The sequence below is a fragment of the Ovis aries genome, chromosome 4, assembly GCF_016772045.2.
Source record: "Ovis aries strain OAR_USU_Benz2616 breed Rambouillet chromosome 4, ARS-UI_Ramb_v3.0, whole genome shotgun sequence".
In the NCBI taxonomy this organism is placed as follows: domain Eukaryota; kingdom Metazoa; phylum Chordata; class Mammalia; order Artiodactyla; family Bovidae; genus Ovis; species Ovis aries.
The window spans coordinates 63,653,653-63,676,352 of record NC_056057.1 but is presented as its reverse complement, the minus strand read 5'-3'; the positions used below and the strand labels follow the sequence as shown (position 1 = coordinate 63,676,352).

The window sequence follows — 22,700 nt, the reverse complement described above, 5'->3', positions numbered from 1 at the left end:
AGATTCAGTAACAGAACCAGAATGAATTGGGTAGCTGATAAAATGGTGGTCAGCAACCAAGTCTGGATAAAATATTCTCCTTGTAAGACAAAGCCTCATCACTGAAGATTTCTGTTTCTTTTGGTTGTTTGTTTTTAGTGTCTTTTCCTGATTCTAAGGAGAAGTAACACATTGACTAGAGAAGTTTTACGGCACCAAGGAATTCTGGAAGATGATTTAATATTCAGTCACTTGATATTCGATGACAACAAAAAGTTCCCTTTGGATACATGAATCAAGTATCATATTCCTTGAGCTTATTTCAAGAAGGAATGTGAAGGACTGAGATTAAGAATTTATCAGGAAAATAAGCATACCATAAATCATTTTAAACTGTGCCATGCAAAACTTCAGAAACATTTTTTAAAAATTAGAATTTATGGAAAACAAATAAATTATTAAGAAAATACTTACAACACTTACAATACTTACAATACTTACAATACTTACATTTATTTTGCAAATTTCATAAGCAAGATTAACATTTCTCTCTTTCTGGATAATCGAGAAACCGGGTTTCTTAGATTAAAACCATTGGAAGTAACGTGAGTTGAGGATTGTGCAGTTGTATATAAAACCATAGGGAAAACCACAGCTAAATAATAAGACTTTTTTTACCTGGTTTAGTACTATATTTAATCCATTCTATAAGTTCTTCTTGTGGCAAATTGCTGAATTCCCCTACAATATTCCACTGGGTTTGTAAATTTGCAGAACCTTGTATTGACATTGCTGCTAACACAGCAAAAACAACAGCACCAGGATGCACTTTGCAAAAGAGCCATCCGAACAGCTGAAATCAAATTAAGAACACATTGACAATGGTTAGTACAAAGCAGCCTGCATCCTGAAATAAGCAAAAGTTCTTCCCAGAGAAGAATATAGTCTCTGCTAGCATCCCAGATACAGGACTAATAATTCGAAGGAAAAGTTCCAGAAACAATAACCTGAGGGGTCAAAAGAATTCTACCATTAGCTTTACATAGGTGGGACATGATTTAAGAAATTTTTCTCTCAATTTGCTCTCTCTACTTCCAGATTCCAGTAAGGTCAGGCCTACCTAAATAATTTGCCTAACTCAGTGCAAAATAAAAACACGGGTTCGTTGTCTGACAATTTTTAAGAAGTTCAAAGCAGTGAGATAGCAACGCATCAATCTAGGTGCACAGTCCTTCTGAGTGTGGACCCCTGTGTGATCACTGCTTTCTGTCAATATCTACATAGTTACCATTCATGAATTTAGCCTGCACTGAATGAGTGTTTGTTGTATGCCTCAGACCATTTTAGAAGTTAAAAGGATAAATAATCTGCTTTGGCCATTAACTTTTGGAAAGATTATAACAAAACCATGATGAACTTTAATTATAACAATTTAAAGAACTTTGGGCAATTTAATATTATTTTAGAGCCACTTAATAACAAAGGCTGGGGTAAAATGATCATAGCAGCTATAATACCAACATAACAATCATCTCACCTGTCTTGAGCAGATCAAGGAAGCCATAACGCACATGTGTGGTGTCAAGAAGAGTTTTAGTCTCATAATTAAAACACCAAGGACTGTATATGCTAGCAGTTGCAATGCGTGATAAACCAGCTGAAAGAGAACATATTTTTACTCCTAATATTCATGAAGTTAATATATTGTTAAACTGAAAAAGAGTAAAAATTTAGAAAAGAGTACTTTTTGTTAGAAACAATATTTTGATTTCTGAAATAAACAAGTCTTAAAATTCACTTTCAAACTTCTCCATTATATTAGAGGGCTAAAATTATAAAATCCTGAAGGCAAGTGGACCTATAATTCCACTCAGAATCAAGCCTAGGGTTAATAAAGCCTACACTTCTGAACCAGGTGGAAATATGAAATACAGTGTCATCAACTATAGTCACCATGCCATTGCTAAGAAGAGGATTCTAAAAGTCTTCATCACAAGAAAAAAATTTTGAATAACTATGTATGGTAACAATTTTAACTAGACTTACTGTGGTGATCAATCCACAAAGTATGTAAATTCAAATCATTATGTTGTACATTTGAAACTAGCATTATATGTCAATTATACCTCACTTAAAAATAAACAGGCTGAATCACCAGGAAATGGGAACAACAACCAGTCACATCTCTGAGGCCTCTGGGCAAGGTGAGCAGAGAGAAAATGATCTCCAATCATGTGAAAGATACTCTGCCAAAGTGCCTAAATGGACCCCAGCAGTGAACTGCTATTACCTTGATGATGATCGAAACAGACCAAGTGAGTTTCCTAGCTACCTGCTTTAACAAATAAATGGTCATGTTTGCAGTATTCTCATAAAAACACATACAGGCCTATTTTGAAGATGATTAGTGACTTACCAAAAGTGAGAAAATGAACTAGAAAGAAAGTCCAAATATATACAAACATTAAAACAAACCACATTTTGGCGATATTAAGTCTTTACCTCTCCATGGTCAAACTGGTGTTTTCTGAAATGGAAAAAGAAATACTACCATTGAATCACCATTGAAGCACTTCAATCATGCGCATTTTAACCTGACAAATATGAGTTTTACAACTTCTGTAATATTGCCTCAGAACACATACGTGTAAACCAAAAGAACTAAAAGTTACAAACCAAACTGGTGCTACAGTCTTAAATCAGCTTATTTTGCACATCCTACATATCTGACTACAAAGGTATTTTTAGGCCAACAAGACTTGCTGGCCGCCATGTATCACACACCTCACGAGTAACAGCCTGACAAAGGAGAGAGTGGAAAGAAACTCTGAAGCCCTCGCAGTCCCAGAGCCCTACTTCCTGTCCCCAGCGGTCCCTCAGCTCCCACATAAACTATAAATGCCGCAGAGACAATGTAGGAAGCCACATGCAAGACTTTTTTACAGCAGCAGTTTTGAAACAAAAAATAGCCACAAAATGCCATCTTTAGTTTTGTTTGATGGTTTTAATTTCCTAAGAAAGGATACATCTTTATAGGCCCATCCTCCCCACAGCTCACTCTGGTCCCCTTCCCAGCACCCCAACCCTGTGTTGAGTCTCATCACAGCACTGAGAGCAAATTTCAAAAACAGGAATCCAGATATGCCATTCTTTACTTAAGACTTTCTAGTTTGTTGTGGGTTTGGGTTTTGTGTTTTTTTTTTGGTAATTACACATAGTCTTCTTTAGATGGTCCCCATCTTTCACCCTTGAAATTCACCTTCTACTGTGTTCCCTCTTGACTAACTGTGCTCCATCACACTAGACTCATTTTACGCCTTAAAACATCAGACAGCTCCTTTGACTCCCTCCCATATTCAGTGCCTCCCACCTTGATCACGCACACTCCATTTCCCTGTTTTATCTTCTCATAGAAAATAAAATGTTCAATTATAGGTTTACTTGAGTATCCTCTGAATTCCCCTACTGAGATGAACCCTTCAGGAGGACAGGGTACAAATCCATCCATCCACTCAATTTCACTGAACACTGAAGACAGCAGTAAATAAGATTGGGGGCGGGGAAAAACTGTGCCCCAGAGTTTACATATAAGTTGAAGGAGACAAACAGAAAGCAAATTAGCAAACATTACATGGCAATAAATACCATGCAGAAAAAAGGAAACCAGGGAAAAGATGCAGGGAGTACTGCGTGTCCAGGGTGGTATATATCAATCTGTGTGGTCACCAACTGAATGAACTCTGAGCAGAGCCTTGAGGACCCGAGAACTGGAGCCTGAGGATCCCCAGTGGAAGAGCACTTCAGGCAGAGGACAGACATGACAAAGCCTCATGGCAGCCGGCTCCTTGGCAGGCTGACAGTAAAGACAGCATGATTAGGGAAGAGGGAGCCAGGAGGAAAATGAGCTGAAGAAGATCCCGCAGAAGTGTGCTGACAGGGAAGCACATTCAGAGGCTCAGTACTGCATTCACAGAATTTGAGATTCTCACCAGACACCCAAACAGAGATGACAAACAGTGAGTCTATGTATAAATCTTAAGTTCAAGGGAGAAGTCTGAATCAGAGATACAAATATACAACTTGATAACACATGCCTTCTCTATCCTAAACACTGAAATATTTCAAGGCCTAGAACAATGCCCAGCAAATACAGTTCAATCTCTCTCTTTTTTTTTTTTAATGAATGAACAAATGATTCAATTAACCCCTAATCTAAGTAATCTGGGTTACATAAAATCTGATTGGACGATCTGGTTTCAAAAATACTGATGTACTAGCAAAGAGTAAACATATTAGGCAAATGAAGGAAGTGAATGGGTCCTCCTTTATTCTTCTTTCATTCCAAGTACAAATTATCCATTACCATTTATTAAGCACCTAGAATGTTAATATGACCATTAACATTACATTAACTCTGGTCTTACAACTATTTATTATCCCAACTGACAGCTAAGGAAAGCAAGTCACAGGGCTAGTAAGCAGCAAAGCCAGGTCTATATATTGACTGGTTTCAGAATCAATACATTTTCTACTTCATAATGCTATCTTTATCCTCCTTTAACCCCTAAATCCCTGAATAAAGGAGACCCTGGTACTCACATCTTGAGAATTAAAATGTGTATCCTACCCCTCCCCTTTTTATATTTGCATATGACTTTGGTACTTAATGCAAAACAAAATGTCAATGTGCCTTTCTCCTTTCCAGAAAGCTCTGATCCTACCTAGATTGAGAGCCCCATGAAGCTTAGTGTTTTTCTATAATTATTTCTATAGTTGAGTTATTATTGAAAAGACTCTCTTGTTTCTGTGAAAAGTTCCACCTTTCTCTTCTGGATGCATATTATAGTTATAACCTTTAGCCCTTTTCTGAGCTCTTAAAAAATTTTCATCTCAATCGAAGATAAATTTTGGCTTTATGTACTAGAAGCTTTTTCCTTTTCCCCAGCCCTCAAAGGTGTCAGGTAGAAGCAAGGGTACAGTTACAATAAATTGCTTCTAAATGAGAACAAGGATTGTCTCAAGAGTACGTGCAATAATTTATCACTGGGTAGAGGCTAAAGAATAATATATAAGGCTGTGTGTTATAAAAGAAAATATATAGACACACAAATTCAACAATCTCTACTGCCCCCAAAATAATTCCACAAAAGAATGAAACTAGAATTAAAACTTCCTTTACTCCATCCTCTAATCCCATCCCCTACTAATAATTATAAGCTTTATCTTTCCACATCCCTATGTACAAATAAACATATAAAATCTTCATATTTAAAATAAAAGTATAATCATCCTTTATATGTTTTGTAATTTTTAATTCAAGGATGTATGATGAAATATCTCTATAAGGAATTCTACTTTCTGACTGGGTCATAATTAAACCAATACTACTGAATACTTTGGTTGTTTTCATTTTCACATTATACACACCACCACAATGGGCATCTCTATATCATCACCTCTGCATTTCTATGAGAGTTTCTAAGGGACATACTTGTACCAGTGAAACTGCTGGGTTAAAGGACAGGCCCACCATATGTTTTGCTTTATTGCCAAACTGCCTTACCACCCTTGCAAGCACTGGGTGTTAATTTTTATAAACCTGTCAAGTAAAAAGGTTTCCACATTATCATGGGACTGAGCACTTTTTCATGTATCTATTTACTCATGCACAAGCCTTTATCACTCAACTACTATTCTTTCCTCATATGCCAGGCACTGCATATAAACTGCTGAATTGAACAGAAATGGCCATCTCCCCTTTCAGGAGATATAGGCAACAACCCAGCAGTTTGTAAACACATGGTGATAAATGCCGAGAGAAAGAAAAAGGGTGTGATGGTGGAGAATAACAAGCAAGGAGACAAGGGATCTACTCAGAGGTGACTGGCAGAGAAGGCTTCTTATAGGAGGTGAGATTTCGGCAGGATTAGAGAGCTGAGTCATGCCAAGACAGGCTGTGGGAAGCAGGGGGCACAATCACGGGCTTAGGGTACAACCACTGCAAGGGCAGGAAACCAATTTTCACGGTCAAAGAGCACAAAAGAGATCAGCGGGACACGAGGGTAGTGGGAGGGAAAATGGGAACGTGTTTTCTCAACTGCCTGTGTGTACCTTTCACTCATTTTTCAAATGGGTTTTTGGCATTTTTCTTGCTAACGTATAGAAGTTCTTTATGTGTGATGGTCATTACTACCTTGTTATGATCTGCAAATATTTCCCCCAAGTTGTATTTGCTTTAAATAACGTTATGGTATTTTACCAAAGAATTTATCTGATCAGCCATATCAACCTTTCCTTCTAGCTTATCGGTTTTATGCCATTCTTAACAAGGCCTCTAACCCTAACATTATAATAAACTCTTGGTTTATTTGGGAGTTTCATTTTTCTCTATATTTAAATCTTTGATCTATCTGGAATTTCTTTTATGTAAAAAGTGAGGTATGAGTCCACTTTTACATTTCCCTCTTCTTCTGCCAAAAGGCTGTCCATTGACTCTAAAACCATCAACAGAGTAATTTGCTTTACCTGCCAAACTGAGGCACAAAGCTGTGTCCTCCAAGTAGAAATAAGTGTAGGGCTACTGTCAGAGCATACTGGATGGGACTTAGAGACAAGTAAGTGATGTGCTTAGCTCTGCTCAGAGAGGGAATAAGGATAAAAGCAGAGAAGGGGGATGGCAACAACTGAAACATCAGTTCACATAACTATAAAATTAATACATTGTAAAAACCTACTTAGCAAACTGGAGGAAGTAACAAAGGCATTAATGCCATATTTACCTTATATGTGTCTGTTGTTTAGTTAAGACAACCCACATGTCACTCACAACCTGCAAATAGATTTTTAAACACTTTATAACAGCTGTACTGGGAAAAAAAATTCAAGTAACATATGTTCTAGACTTTCAAACTTTTACTTACTCTAAAATACAGAAGTATGGAGATGAGAAGTAACTCAGAAATAGTAATTATGACAACAAAATCTTACATTTGTATAATCCTATCTATAACCAACCCTGTTCAGATAGGTTTTATTACCATGTTATAGAGGAGCAACAGGCTCAGAAGGATTAAATGATCTTCCTGAAGGTGGACAACAACTAAGAAGGGTCTTGAAACCTGACCTTTCAGCTTCTAATTCACCTTTAGTGAATTCCACCACGTTCCAGTTTTTGGTAGAGCCTCTACTTAACTATACACATACAGGAATGATAACTATGATGCCCAAAGAGGAGGGTAAAGGGGCCGTCTGATTCTCACTCTTCCCTTGCTTTTTAATGGAGATGTGAGGCCAGTAACAACCTCTCCGACCTTCCAATTTTGCATTTGCCAAAATGGTAATAATAGTATCTGTACCCTAGAATGTTATTGAAGAACCAATTGAAATAAGGTATGTGAAATATTTAGAGTGATTATAAATATATGATGTGAATAATAATTACAATACAGAATATTCCACAAATACATGACATTGTACTAACACAGAAATAATTGCTCTGAATTAGAAAACCTTTAGGGTCTATGATTTATTTTTTAATCACAGACTAATCCCAAGTCATTCACTTAAAACATCTGTAGTTATAAAGTTCACTAACTCTTGAGAAGAAAAAAGAATATTATCTCACTCTTTGCTAAAGATTGGAACTTCCTTGGCCTGATTTATATCTGGACTTAAGATTTCATTATCAAAGCTAAGTTGGCAGTCTATTTCTTTGGGTTTAGTAATACATTGTTAATATTCTATTTTTCCTTTTGATTAATAATAAACTCTCTCCAGAATTTAACGAATACTGCACAAATGACTTAGAAAGGCATATGTTAAATATTTTAATAAAATATTACATAAAAGTTAAAAGTGAGTCAGTAATAATTTACATAAACAGACACAATTGTATGTGGGTCAATATGATCTCTCTGATCCTATCTTTCAAAATACGTGACTATCAAAATGTAAGTGTCCTTTTCTTAGGTTTACTTTATGTTGGTAACTAGCACAATATTTTTTAAGATTTATAAATATTCATCAAAGGCTATTAGTAAGAAAATACAGAATGTGTTTCAATAAATCTATATAAGTATTGTGTTAGATTAACATGTAGCCTTGTATATGTAACTACTATGAAGAAATAAGAACATGTTTTATTATGAGAAAGTACTCATAAGGTAAAGGATAGACTTACCTTTCTAATGATTACAATAAACACAACAAGAACAACTGGAAGCAATAATGTCTTTGTATACCTCAAGGGAGTCTGAAATTCAAAGAAGTGTTTCGTTAGAGAAAAATGTTATTCCAAATGAAACTGCAAAGCATGAACCAAGTGAATTTTAAAACATGTTAAGAAACTTGTGCATTCACCAATCTACTCACTGATTCCCTTCATAAAAATGAAGATACATTTCCATAGGAATGAACTTCCCCAAAATGCTGAGTTGAAAACACTAACAGATACAGTTCCCAAACACTTGTAGTGTAAAGCACAACTAGAAACATTACTATTCACTTTTGCACAGTACTGTTCTAACTAGAGAGCCCAATATTCAACGAGGGTCAGCAGAATGGCAGGAGCTTTACTGTGCATTTTATCTCGAATAAAAATCACAAGCATGATGTCCACATACAAACACACACAATAATGATCAATGTTTATAAAAGGAGCAAAAACATTTTTACATTTTCTTCAGTAATAGGTAAAAAACTAAAAACAAAACAAAACAAAACTTTTTTTAACTAAAAAAGCCCTACACATTGCAATCCTATACACCTCTCAATAATTTGAGATCACAGTCTCCCACAATTCTCAGCCTGAAATTTCTAAATTGCAATCGATTTGCTCATTATCAACACATTCCCTCACAAAAGTTTTATCATTACATGAAATTACGCATGCTTTCTTTAATATGTTTATAAACAGAAGGCTAGATTCAACCATATTAAAAATACTGGTACATTTTAATTCTACAAAACATAAGGTAAGTAGCACTTTCTGATTTCCCTCTCCTTAGTCCAATTTTCTCACTTTCTATTCTGTATTAGACAAGCAATTTTGATAATTTATAATAACTATTTTATTATTTCAAAAATTAGACATTTACTAATAATAACAATAAATATAAGAAAAGTAGTAAGATTGATGTTTTCTTTAAAAAGGAAGCATTTAAAAAATCATGTTAAAAATACTAAACAAAGTTTAATAGAGCTTAAACAATTTTAACATTATATTCTAAGAGTTTATTAGCGTGAAGTATGTCAGAAAGAGAAAAACAAATATCATATATTAATGCATATATGTGCAATCTAGAAAAATGGTACCTATGAACCCATTTGTAGGGCAGAAATAGAGACGGAGATGTACAGAACAGACATGTGGACACAGGGGTGTGAGGAAGGGGGAGTGGGGTGAGTTGGGAGATCAGGATTGACATACATACACTGCTACGTATAAGACAGATAGCTAGTGGGGAACCTGCTTGAAGAGAGCTCAGCTCAGTGCTCTTTGGTGATCTAGAGGGGTGGGATTGTCGGTGGGGGGGCGGTCTTAGAGGGAGGGGATATACATATACATACAGGTGATTCACTTTGTTGCACAGCAGAAACCAACACAATGTTGTAAAGCCTTAATGTTGTAATACCTTAATTTAAAAAAAAAGAACAAATGCAAAGGAAAAAAACCACAGTGAGAGATGTGTGCACATGCTTGTTCTATTAGAATTATAACTTCTTTTATTTTAATATTTCTCATAATTATTGATTTTATTCTAAGCATACAAGTTACATATGCTCATTGTGAACACTAGAGAACGGAGAAAAAATAAAGGAGACAATGAATTTCACATTTTAATCAGTTATCAGCATTTCCTCCCTGATGGATTGTATATGTTCACGTCCTTTGCCCATTTCCGCATAGGTGGGTAGGGGAACAGTGTGGGGCTGTACTTTTAGTGCTGAGAAAGAGTGACGGTCCTTGATAAACTTCTATTGATTTGAACACTCTCCTAAACTAATTAATCTCTAGTTTCATTGATTTTATTTATCGCAAGAATCATCCCAGTTAGTCATTTGATTTTAATTTTTATAACATTTAATGTACAAAACTGTACATATAACAGTTTTAAGTAATATGCAGACAAATCTATTAATCATTCTCATATGCATTTTGTACTAACATGATGCTCATTAAAATATGAAGTTAAGAAATGTTTCTCAAATTAATTTTTCAAGCTTCATTTATATTTAACACATCAACTGAAATGAAGTTTGGCATATGATACAAACCTGATTTCCCACCCCAGTTCAATTTTTCAAATAATATTCATGAAAAAATGCATCTTTTATCATTTACCTGTGCTGCTCTCTGCTCTCTTCATTTCATACCAAGTACACACACAAAAACATAGTTAAGTACATACAGATGGGGTCTATCCAGCATTGCCTATTTTTGGCCATAACGTTCCTGTTTTGATGTCTTTGTACTTTAAATACTGTTGCTTTCCATTTTCATATCTAAAAGGCAAAGATCTCCCTCACTGGTTTTTACTATCTTTCAATAGTACAATTCAATTAAAATATGACTACTATAGAAAATTTAGAAAATGCAAATTACAAAATAAAGTTAATCACTAATTACCTCTTCACCAAAAAAAAAAGAAAAGAAAACCAGTGTTAAAATTTTGCTGACACTTTATGTGTGCTAATCATAGCTCAATAAGATCACAGCATGTTGCTTACCCTATTATACATCTTAAGTGTCTTTCCATACCAGTATGATATTGCGTTAAACTGTTCCCTCTTCCCACCATGCACCAGATGCCCTCTCTCTGAGCCTGCACTGTGCTCTGTCTCTACAGCACAGTCCCTGTGAAGATACCTATGGAGATGAAGAATGGCAGGCTGGACACGGCTTTGCCATTTTCTTCAAACTGGCTGAAGCCACGCTGTGCCTTAGTAAACTATTTCTCCTGTTACATAACTGATGATTCATACTCTCAAGGCTATGTAGTGGCGTGTTTATTTTCAACAATGTTAAAGGATTTACACTGAGCCCTAATTTCTCTGTTGATGCCTATACTTCCTTTACCATCTCCTTGAAGGGGTCTTGATCTGCTATAGGCATGCATTTTAATGTTTTGCAAGATACTTTTCCCTATTTTCTTTCAGCAGGCTCAACATTATCACTTACACACTTTTTATCAGCCATTATGTGTCAAAACCACTTGCCAGAACACAGGAAATGAAGACGATAAGTCACTGGAGTAAAGAGTCATCTGCCATGTGGCACACTCTCTTCCAACTGGTCTGCAATTCAATGGCTAACCCAGTGGGGATCAGGGAAAATGAATGTGTCAGCAGAGGACTGTTGGCCAGTTCCGTACACACACACACACACACACACACACACACACACACAGAGCTTTGAAGAAAGTCTCAGAGATAATTAAATAGCCTCATAAATCAGGGCCACATGGGTGGTGTGTGTGTAAGTAACACTGTAGACTTCTGTCTGACAATGCACTAAACTACTCTCAGATTTCCTTCTAAACACACGAATACAGTTTTAGAAAGACAAATGTTGTTGGAATGAAAAACCTGTATTCAATGATATTTCAAATCAATGAGATTATTCAAACAAACAATCACAAAGCAAGCGGAAACTGAAAAGCTTGAGAGTTTTACTGAATCAATGCTATCCTTGAAAGAAAGCAACTTGAAGTGCTTCTGTGTTTACTCATCCTAAAAACTATTGCTAGACTGAATGTATGTTTCTAAATTATCAAAATGAGAAGAGATCATATATTTCATGAGGCTGTGCTAACGTAAACAGGAACATCTTGATTTAAGCTGCAAGGTTTTCCTTTTCCTTCAAACTGAGATAAGAGCACAGAGGTAAGAATCTGAATAACAGGAGCACCCTTTATGAAAAATGAACTGACCAAAACCTAGAAAAGGATAAATCCCATCTTACCTCCTTCTCCATAAAGTCAAACTCTGCTGCACATGTATACAGTAAAGTGTCAAAATCCTTGTAACTGAAGAATTTTGATGTTAATAAGTTGCCAATATGAGCCTAGTAAGGAGTAAAGGGAGGCACCATTAGATTAGGCCGTACATTGCTATAACTCATTTCAATGTTAACAGCACCTAAAAACAGCTTCCAATGCATTGCAGAACTTGTTGTCCTAACACACGGCTGGTTTTGGACCCTCCAATTTCACAGTCTCTGTTCTTTGGCTAACAAGTGATAGCTCCAACAACACCCTGCCTTCCATGCACCATCAACAACATTCCACAGGCTTTCACCCTTGGGTTTTCCCTGCTCAAGGTGTTAAATCTTGTGAAATACACTACAAGGTATCCACTGGGCTTGGTAACACACACAGGCATCCATCAATCACAAAGGGACATCATGTTCTAGAGTAAAGAAAAACAAACATAATTCAGAATTTCTGAAAGGCAGACTGAAAAGACTTTTTGAAAGAAGCAGACAATGGGCAGACCTTGGAATAAAACACACCTTTTGACTGACAATCAGCATCTGTGTATTCTTCACATATCACCAAGTTCACACTTACATCACCTCATTTACTTCCCACAACGAGCCACGAGAGGAAGCTGGAATTATTTTCATTTAACAAATGAGAAAACATTTGCCTAAGTTTCAATTAATTATTGTCTAAAAGAGCAAGAACCATAGGGAAGGGGGTAAATTATATCCAAAGCAAGTCATGACTAAAATGATAAACGATACATAAACAAAGTGTGTGTGTATGGGGGGGGTGTGGTCAGGGAGTGAATAGGAACTCAATGGCGATGGGATATCCTGAAGAATCTCAAATGCTGTGTCTTGTGGGGAAGAAATGTATGCTAATAAGTTTAAGAAGCCAACAGGGAGAATACGTTGGCCTAAAATTGCATATGCAAACCACCAATCCAAGGAAAGGGAAAAGAATCTAAAAGGAAAGCAAATGCTTGGAAAATCTCAACAAAAGGAAAGAAAGAAGTCACAAAATAATGATAACTGCCATAAATGTAAAGACTTTTAGTTCACTAATTAAAGACAGATGCTCAATTAGAGTTAAGGGAAAAAATTCAGTATCATGTTGTCTACAAAAGATATGCTTAAAAGTTTGCAGAAAGGCTAACAGCTGAAAAAGAGAACAAGATATACCAGATACAATAAACCACAGAAACTTGCATTAGCAAATGTAACGTCTCACAAAAACAAATTCAAACAAAAACACATGAAGACAACAAATGACATTATATGCTCATAAAACGAACAACAAAGGAAGATTATACGTATCATAAACATCTTTTCAGTGAATGGTATAGATTCAAAGTGTATAAAAGCACAATTGAAAAAGTCTCTAGGAAGAAAAAATAAGTTCACAATATTTGTTGGATATGTGAATTTCTACAATGCAAATTACATTTTTCTAATCCCAAATGCAGCAGAACTGGAAAACAATAACTAAGAAAGACTTTAAAAGTCCTTTCAGCTAGATACTGAATAACATAAAACTTATCTTCGGGTTAAAAAAAAAAATCACAAAATAGTTCACTTGTAAGATGCAAAAGAGGTACTACTTTTGGGAAATTTATAGATTTGAAATGTGTTTATCATAATATAAGAGAAGTGAAAGCAAAAGAGCAAAGCACTTTCCCTCAAGCATCAGAAAAAGGTTCAGAGCAATCCCAAAGAAATAAGAATAAAGGAAATGAGGATGACAGATTTAGTTACAAAGAAAAATACAATAAAATCAAAGAGGAGTTTTTAATAAGTGATACTTTGGAAATATTAATATAATAAATAGAAAGTAGAAAACATAGCAAAAAATAAAAGCACCTCCTTATAGATTAATATAACATTGATTCTAAATCCAAAGAAGGAAAGTTAAAGAACATAAAAGACAATTTCACATATAAGTAAAAAATTTCAATAAGAATTTTTTCACTAACTGAATCCTATAATAATTTTTTAAAAACATGACCAATTTGATGACATATATGAAATGGGTGAGTTTCTACTAAAGATACAAACTACCAGTAACTTCCTAAAGAAAGTGGATTTGTAGTAGAAAATCTTCCCATGAACAAAACTTCAGATTCTGAGGGCTTCATGGTCAAATTCTAACAAACATTTAAGGAAGAAATAATATCAATTCTATATAAATTCTCACTGAGAACAGGAGATTGAACATTTTCCAATAATTTTAGCAAGCACAGAATTACCTTGAAACTAAAACCAGGCAAAAACATTACAAGAAAATAAAACTACAGATTAATGTTCTTAAAAATCAACAAAAGTCCTTAAAAACATTAGCTAACCAAATCCAGCAATATTTAGAAAAACTAATACTTTGTAAACAAGTAAGGTTATCTGAGAAACACAATGTTGGATCAACACTCAAAAATCAATGAATGTGGGGACTTGCAGATACAACAAAGGACAACATTAGTAAATACCCTCCTCCAGTAACAACTATGAAATTGGACAAAACTGTCAAAAATAATATTAGGTTCAAGAAAATGATCAAAAGGAAAACAAATGTAGAAAATTCATTTATTTTAAAAAAGGAAGAAAAAACGACCTCTGTGTGGAAATAGTGGGAGTTTGGGGCACTGTTGCTTTGGCCACTGGTATAGTGGCTACGTTGTGTTCAACTCTTGTTAGCCCATGCCATGACTGTACCCTGGCTCCTCTGTCCATGGGATCTTCCAGGCAAGAATACTGGAGTGGGTTGTCATTTCCTTCTCCAGGGGATCTTCCTGATCCAGGAATCAAACCCAAGTCTCCTGCATTGATAGGCAGTCTCCAGCCATGCAGACAGATTCTTTACCACTAAGCCACCAGGAATTCCCACTTTGGCCACTAACACCCAGCATTACATCACCACTGCTTCCCTGAGCTCAGTCAGCCCAATGGTGGTAACTGGATGGGGCTGACCATGGAAGAACATCTGAAGGAGATGACTTGTTTGGGGGCAGAGAGAAAAAAAATCTGTGCACTGTCAGGGAAAGCAGCCAAGGGTTACAGCGTCAGTTTCAGTTTGGTGAACAGCAGATTCACAGACTAGCTAGAAATGTTAGAGTCTACAAAAGAGACAATCCATGAGGGGTAGATAAGTCCTCCCATCCCTGATGAATGGAAAGCTGTCCACAGAGGCTGAGGGATCTAAGAGAGCCGAAGCTCTCTACACATCCAATGACCGTCTGGAAGGTGGTATGCACATTCACGTAAGATCCAAGAAGGCGGGTGGGCGCGGCAGAGAGGAAAAGAAGAGACAAACTCAACATTCAGATGAGAGTCAACAGAGCAGGTCTGAAGGGTATCCTTTGAAAAACCTGCTTGCAAGGTTGACCCCTGGCTGACATCTGGGAACCTGGATTCTGTAAGGACCCCACCACCCTAAATGATACTAGTGGCTTATACTGAACACCTACATTGCTTCTGGGAGTTTGGAATTTTGATATGTGTGAGGCAGAGGGTGTCTGTGTTAATCAGCCCCCAACAAAAAGCTTGGGGCACTAAGTGCTAAACTTCCCTGTTGGACAACATCAGTTTTTACCAAGGATGAGAAATCTAGGATAGGCCAATAAATGCCTCCTTGGATACCTAAAGGACAGGAAAGTATGTGTCTTATTATCTTAACAGAAAAAAACCCAATGCTTTTCAACAGCTATATGGCTTTGCCATTCTCTTTCCTCTGACCAATGTCAAAATTAAGAATTTGTGAGCTGATGTTCCTGATCAGTGTTACTTATTTCCAGAAATACCAATGCTGCAACTAAATTATTTCTGATTTAGACATAACTTTTTATATATTTTTTTTTTACCATGGTTCAACACCAGGCTGTTGACAGAAATGACAACAATCACTTTAACCTGAATTAACAGTTTAACTGGATTGTCTTCCCCCGGTTAGTAGTCAGATTCCATAAACCTAGGATTTGAGCTATTTCCCATTTCTTCCTGCTCATTCTCTGTGTCCCGGCTGACTTAATCACCTTTTAGTGCTCATCTTCACAGCTGACTTCTAGGAGCCTTCCTTGACTCCTCCTGTGTATTTGTGCAGCCCTCTGTACCTGTTTGTTTTCTTTTTTAATGAAGTTTTAAAAATACATTTTGCAGTTTTAATTTTTTTATTTATTTATTTTTGGCCATGCCACACAGCATGCAGGATCTTTAGTTCTCCAACCAGGGACTGAACCCATGCCCGCTGCAGTGAAAGCTCGGCGTCTGGACTGCCACAGAGGTTCCACTCTTTTTATCACGGCTTCTATTACACTGTTTTATAGTTGCTAGAAATTGTCCCTATATCCCACTAGACTGTGTCTTACTCAGTTTCGTATCTCTAGGATGCATTCGACTGCCAGGCCCAGAGCAAGTACACTGAATAACTGAATAAGTGCATTTTAGGCTATGCTTTTAAACTTTTAAAATATCTTTCCACAGGTTGTACACTACCCCTTTAATAGTCCAGTGGTTCTCAATCTTTTTTAAGCAAACAATTCTCTTGTTCATATGAAAACGTGTATAGATGTCCACTATGTAACAGATTAAAGCTAGAATATCCTGGATGAAGAGAATCAACAAGGAGACTGGGAAGTAGACGGACCTCACCAAAGAGCCTGTGAAGTCCCAGAACTTCACAAAACTCAGTTTCAAAACCACAACTTAAATCTATTACAGGAGGAAGAAAGACAGTCAGTTAAAATAAATTACAGAAAAAAAAAAGTATGGTTTATGTTACTCTTTCCACGTTGGTTAGTGTTCTCTTTTAAGTAATGTACTCACCAAAATATCAAAATAAGCAAAATTACAGATAGGGTGAATCTTTTGTAATTATAAAACAGACTTCTCATTTTATTATCTCTCCTACCCAAATACCAAAGAAAGTAAAACCAATAACAAAAATAAAAATGTCTCTTGCAAGACTAACTTGGATTAAATCATCTATAAAAGCTTATAAATAAACCTTTCATAAGCGGTGACCAGAAAACTGGAAAAAAAAAAAAAAGGAATGAGTCTATAATACAATTTATTATTTACGAGGCTCTGAAGGTGGGTGGTGTCTTTGTCTGTTGCAAAAGGGGATTATAAAGAAACCAGAGGAAAATAACTGCATAGGTCTTAACATTTAAGCTTAAGTCTCTAGGGCTTTCTTTAAAATTTTAAAACCTTTGTGATATAGAAAGACCAATAAAATAAGAGACTGTGTCAAAAATTAATTTTGATGAATAGACTATATACTTAGTCACATTTACTTTCTATTAGATAGATAAAATAACAGGTGAATAGACCCCACCTTAAAATTTAGCTTAAATAGTGGCACTTGGCAACTCTGGTAATGCATTCTAAGCCTGTTTATTTTAAGTCTTTCAAGTTTAAGCAAAAATATACTTACATCATCTGCAATACCAAAGATTTTAGATGTCAAATACTTTAGTATGACAGTTCCAAATAACCAAAAACATCCTTGGATAACCTACAAAAAAAAATATAGCAAAACAAAACTAAACCAATGCATCATACAGCCATTGTATAGACATAGCCTAGTAAGAAAAAAATAAATGCTTTAATCACATGTGAAGTTATTATCGCTATAGCCAAGAGAAAATGCTGAAACACATGCACCTTAAAATAAAGAATGTTACTTCAAAATCAACGGCTGTCACCAGAAAGAAAAATATATACAATCTTCTTATCAAAGTTAATATATTATAGGAGATTTACACAGCAATTGCAGTTAAATTCCCCTTCTACTGAAAGTTTCTTACACATGTACTGCTCCTCAGAAAAAGCATAGGTAATAAAATACAAAAATTGAAATTCTTTAACTACCTATCCAATATTAATCTTGCTTCACGAAAAGAGTAATTTGGCACATTAAAATTGAGCCCTAATATGTTATAAAACTGTTAGACCTCCTGCATTATATAGATCAATTCCTTGAAAGTAAAACATAAAACCAATGATATATTTTAAAGAAGGAAGAATGTATACATTCAAATAAATTGATTCTTACCCATAAACTAAGTTCAGATACATTTATTTTCAGGAAATATGGTTTCATTGCCAGTAAACCCTGCATGGAGAAAGTAACATAGCAACAATTACAGACACAAATTCAGGTACCAAAAAAATACTTATAAATAACATGACCCTCAAAATCTAAAATTCAGCACAATTTTCATTGTTTCACATAGAATCAATACAAGCTTATTTGATTTCAAGAAGCCCTGTTTTGTCCAGAATATTTTAGGTCAGTCAGTCACTTTGTAAAGTTGAAAGAAAAATCTCCATATGTTAATTTCTATAATTGACTTCTATGACTGGTTCTGATTTACCTAAGAACCAAGAAATATATAACAATTTCAGAATTTTAGATAGGTGTCTTATAAGATTTTCCTTAAGTTAAAATATTACTAACTCCTTGAATAAACTAAAAATGAGTTTTTAATGAACCAACTAAATACTTCTCAACCAAATCTGATTTTTTTCCAGATACATAGCAAACTTCCAAAGCACAGTATCTATAAAGATCTAAATCTACTTCCAACTTGGCAAAAATATAGAGATCAAAACATAAATACATGAACCCAAATTAAATCTTTTCAGAAGTTTCCGAGTATCTGAGAATACAAAATGTGTTACGATTAAGGTTTCAAAGTGATAACTAGAAATAAAAATAGACAAATGTGCATTTATAGGTAAATATACAAAAACAGTCTACATTCTGTACCTGTTGCCATCATTTATTTTTATACATCAAAATACTGATACATGAAATATGCATAGCTTAATCTATACCTGAGACACACCTCAGTATCAAGCACCCAGCAGGAAGCCTAACACACTGTAGGTGTTCAACAGAACTGAAGAGAATTTCCTGCAATATGTACTTAAGGTTAGATTTTATTGATAGGCAATCTTCCATTCAATGGCTTTCCTGTACACAAGTACCAACAGTCATGTACTTCACCCTGAGTAATACCAGGACTTCCCCCATGTACACATGTAAATACAGAATTGAGTCCACTGTCACATTTCCTAATTATAAGCAGAATTCATGATTGTAAGAACTATCAGTAATAGCAAAGCACAGCAATTCAGTGAATGAGGGTTTTTTTTTAGTCATTATTGAAAACAGAGCATCAAACACATGCCGATGGCTAATTTCTGTGCCAGAGTATACTCAAGTCACACAACCTGAAAGGGATGGTGGTCTAGACTGGGAAGAGGTATTTGGGAAACAGAATCTTAAAAAAAAATTTACTTGTAAAATTGGACAAAGAAATAGCAGAGTCCAAATTTGTTAATGGGTTCTAGAAATCAAGAAAGACAAAATGATCTGACTTACTTAAATGACCATTCTAGAAGTAGAATACATTTCAGTTAAGACAGTGCAATATGCTTTCATCTCCAAGAAACCAGTCTAAAACTAAAGCACATGTATGTTAAATATAAGGAATATTTTCTTTCCTCTTAGGTATGCAAAACATTGTAATAGAGAAATCCATTGACCAAAAAAAAGGAGTAACCACCTCTGCAAGTCTTTAAATTTAGAGAGACATATTATATTTAGAAAATCATTCTAATGAAACTGGCAGAAGGTATTAGATGACCCGTTACCCTAATTCTGTAAGACTATCTCTCCATAATCTACATCTGCTCTTAGTGATCTAGAAAAATATAACTGAATCATTACCTGATTTAAATTATCTGAATAAGTCATACAAATAGACATGAAGGGAAAAAACTAAAAAAAAAAAAACAAGTCCTGAAGCCTCTCTCTGACCACAGTGGAACAAGAAGGAGAGACTGCTGTGAGATGCCAAAACGAGGAAAGGGGGTAACAAAGTGGGGAAAGAAGAGAATAAACTCTGAAAAGAGGGGAGGAATCAAGAAAAAGAGGAGAGCATAGAAATCATTCTAAAATAAACCCTGGGCCAAAATTTAGGTGACATAAAAGATTAGAGAGAAAGGACAGATTGAGAGTACAAAGCAAAGCGCTATGTTTTCAGGCATTAATTTTTGTTGTGTTTCTTTGGAAGTGAGAACTTAAATACATTATCACATTATATGTATTTAGTAAGACACTTGAAACAGTTCTTGAAAGATAATCCCTCATGAATCTCAAGCCAGCGATAAACTGGTAAACCATTAGTTTCAAAAACAGACATTTACTTAAGGAACACTTACCCAAATAATTACCAAAGAGGAAGCATAATAAGAAGTTAATAACATTGAGTTTCCAAACATCAAAACAAAACAAAGTGCAAGAGAAATCTGAAAAAATCCAAGAAAAATATAATTAACATACAGAAAACCAAAAAAATGATTTCTATTCTGAAAACTGCACATGCCCATGATAAACAAAATTTGGACCATTCAAAAAGGAATATACAAGGAAAAGAGCCCGCATTCTACGCCCCACTTCAAAACCCCAGAAATCACCAACACCACCAACTCCCTGTGCATCCTTACATTCACATATACAAATTCTAGTTTATAACTTTTTAAAACCAGAAATGAAAAGTTGGCCCAGAAGCTATGCTATTGCTTGCTTTTATTCTCAGTTTGTTTCAAAGAGCTTTACGTATCAATTTAAACCAAGTTAATTCATTCTGTTGAATAACTGAAAAAAGTACCCTACTCTATAGATACGCCATAATTTATGCAACCAGTACTCTGAACACTTAAGTGCTTTCCGGTTTTGTCTTGCTGTTAGTTTTGTTTTTCCTATTATAAACACTGCTGAGAAAACATCCTTATGTATCTATCTTACATATTAGTACATGTCAACACATTTATGGGATAAATTACTATCATGGGTCAAGGATACAAACATTTTAAAATTTGAGAAAATATTGACAAATTTCCATACAAAATACCATACTCTCCACTAGTAGGGTATGAGAGTTCCTGCCAATACACACTCCTACCAATATCATGCATTATTCTTTTTAAATATCTGCCAATCTAACAAACAAACAAAAAAAGGTTACTTCATTGTTTCATTTTTTTCTATTCACTTTTCCATTCTTAGGGATGAGACATACAGCATCTTCTATTTACTACTTACATGGTTTTGCGTGTATATGAATTGCCTGCTCCTAGTGTCCATTTTTCTATTGGGTTTTTGAAATTTCCTAAGCACTCCTTCATATATAATAGAGCACAGCTCCTTACAAAGCAAACATATTATAAATATTTCCCCAGTTCATTTTTATCTTTGTTTGTGATATTTATTATAACTGTTGCCTAAATTTTTACATTAGTCAGTTTATCATTCATTTCCTGTAAGACTTGAGAATTTACCTCCATTATAAGAAAAGCCTTTAAAAATAAAATAATCCATGCTTTCTTTCAGTAGTTTTATTTTTGATCCACATACATAAAATTTACATAAGAATTTTATAATCAGCCTAAATTTGAAAAAATGACATTTGTCTTAAAATTGCTTTATCCTATAATGTACATTACACTATATTTTAGCTACATCTGCCCACTATCAAATCTTTAGATTTAAAAATAGTACACATTGTTTCCATTTCTTTAAGTCTTCTTTTATATATATCAAGTGCGTAAAGTTTTCTTCATATAGATCCTGCCTATTAAGTTTATTTTAAAGTATATTATCTGTGTTGCTATTATATCAGCAATCTTTTCATATTTTTTGATTTTTTATATTTAGAAAAATTATATTAAGTATGAATAAATTAATATAAACTTGCATTGTTTCTAGTAGTAATTACTTTATTAATTTGGTTCTTTTAAGTATTCAAAAGCATATCAATTACAAACAATGATACTTTTATATCTTCCTTTTCTATCTGAGACTCTTATTTTTTAGTCAGTTGTATTAGTTAACATTTATGCAACAATGTTAAGAGTGGCAGAGATATATTTCTTAAATTTCTGGCATTAATGGGAATAGTTTTATTGATTCATCATGTTGCATGATACTAGCTTTTGGCTTAAAGTACATGTATGTATCAAAAGTTCAATGAAACATCCATCTATTTTCATTTAATTAAGATCTTAAAAATCAGAAACAGATGTTGACTTTATCAAATGCTGTTATAATATCAAAGGAAAAGGTGTTCAATACCATTAGTAAATGCAAATCAAATCCACAATGAGACATCACCTCATAATCTCACACCTGTTAGAAAGACCATTATCAAAAAGCCAAGAGATAAGTATTGGTGAGGATGTGGGGAATAAAAAGCCCTTTGTCCCACTATTGGTGAGTTAGTACACTATGGAGGACAGTATGGAAGTTCCTTAAGAAATTAAAAACAGAACTATCATATGATCCAGAAAATCCACCCCTGGCATATACCCAAAGGAAACAAAAACAGGATCTCCAAGAGATATGTGCACTCCCGTGTTCACTGCAGCATTATTCGCAATAGCCAAGACATGGAAACAGTCTAAGTTTCCACTGATGGATGAATGGATATGGAAAATGTGGCATACACACAATAGACCAAAACTCAGCCGTAAAAAAGAAGGAAGTCCCTGCCATTTGCATCAGCATGGACGGACCCTGAGAACACTTACACCAGGTGAAATAACCCATTCAGGAAAAGACAAACACCACATGATTCCACTTATATGAGGTACCTAGAGTAGTTAAAAGTATAGACATAGGAAGCAGAATGAGGGTTTCCAGGGCACTGGGGTGGGAGACGGGGGGAAGGAGTATAGGGAA

General features: G+C 35.0%; 1 protein-coding gene across 3 annotated transcripts in view; it reads right to left on the bottom strand.

The window, feature by feature from the left end:
- The window catches only part of DPY19L1 (dpy-19 like C-mannosyltransferase 1), a 95,594-nt gene that overhangs the window by 12,440 nt on the left and 60,454 nt on the right, over positions 1 to 22,700 (bottom strand). For all 3 annotated transcript variants that reach the window (XM_015095308.3, XM_042248611.1, XM_042248612.1), the window contains exons 11-19: positions 20,183 to 20,269; positions 18,006 to 18,065; positions 17,385 to 17,465; positions 11,942 to 12,043; positions 8,159 to 8,230; positions 6,759 to 6,808; positions 2,482 to 2,506; positions 1,517 to 1,636; positions 658 to 832 (exon numbers count right to left, since the gene is read on the bottom strand). In XM_015095308.3, the coding sequence (XP_014950794.2) occupies positions 658 to 832; positions 1,517 to 1,636; positions 2,482 to 2,506; positions 6,759 to 6,808; positions 8,159 to 8,230; positions 11,942 to 12,043; positions 17,385 to 17,465; positions 18,006 to 18,065; positions 20,183 to 20,269 (772 nt within the window). The remainder of the gene's footprint in view (positions 1 to 657; positions 833 to 1,516; positions 1,637 to 2,481; positions 2,507 to 6,758; positions 6,809 to 8,158; positions 8,231 to 11,941; positions 12,044 to 17,384; positions 17,466 to 18,005; positions 18,066 to 20,182; positions 20,270 to 22,700) is intronic.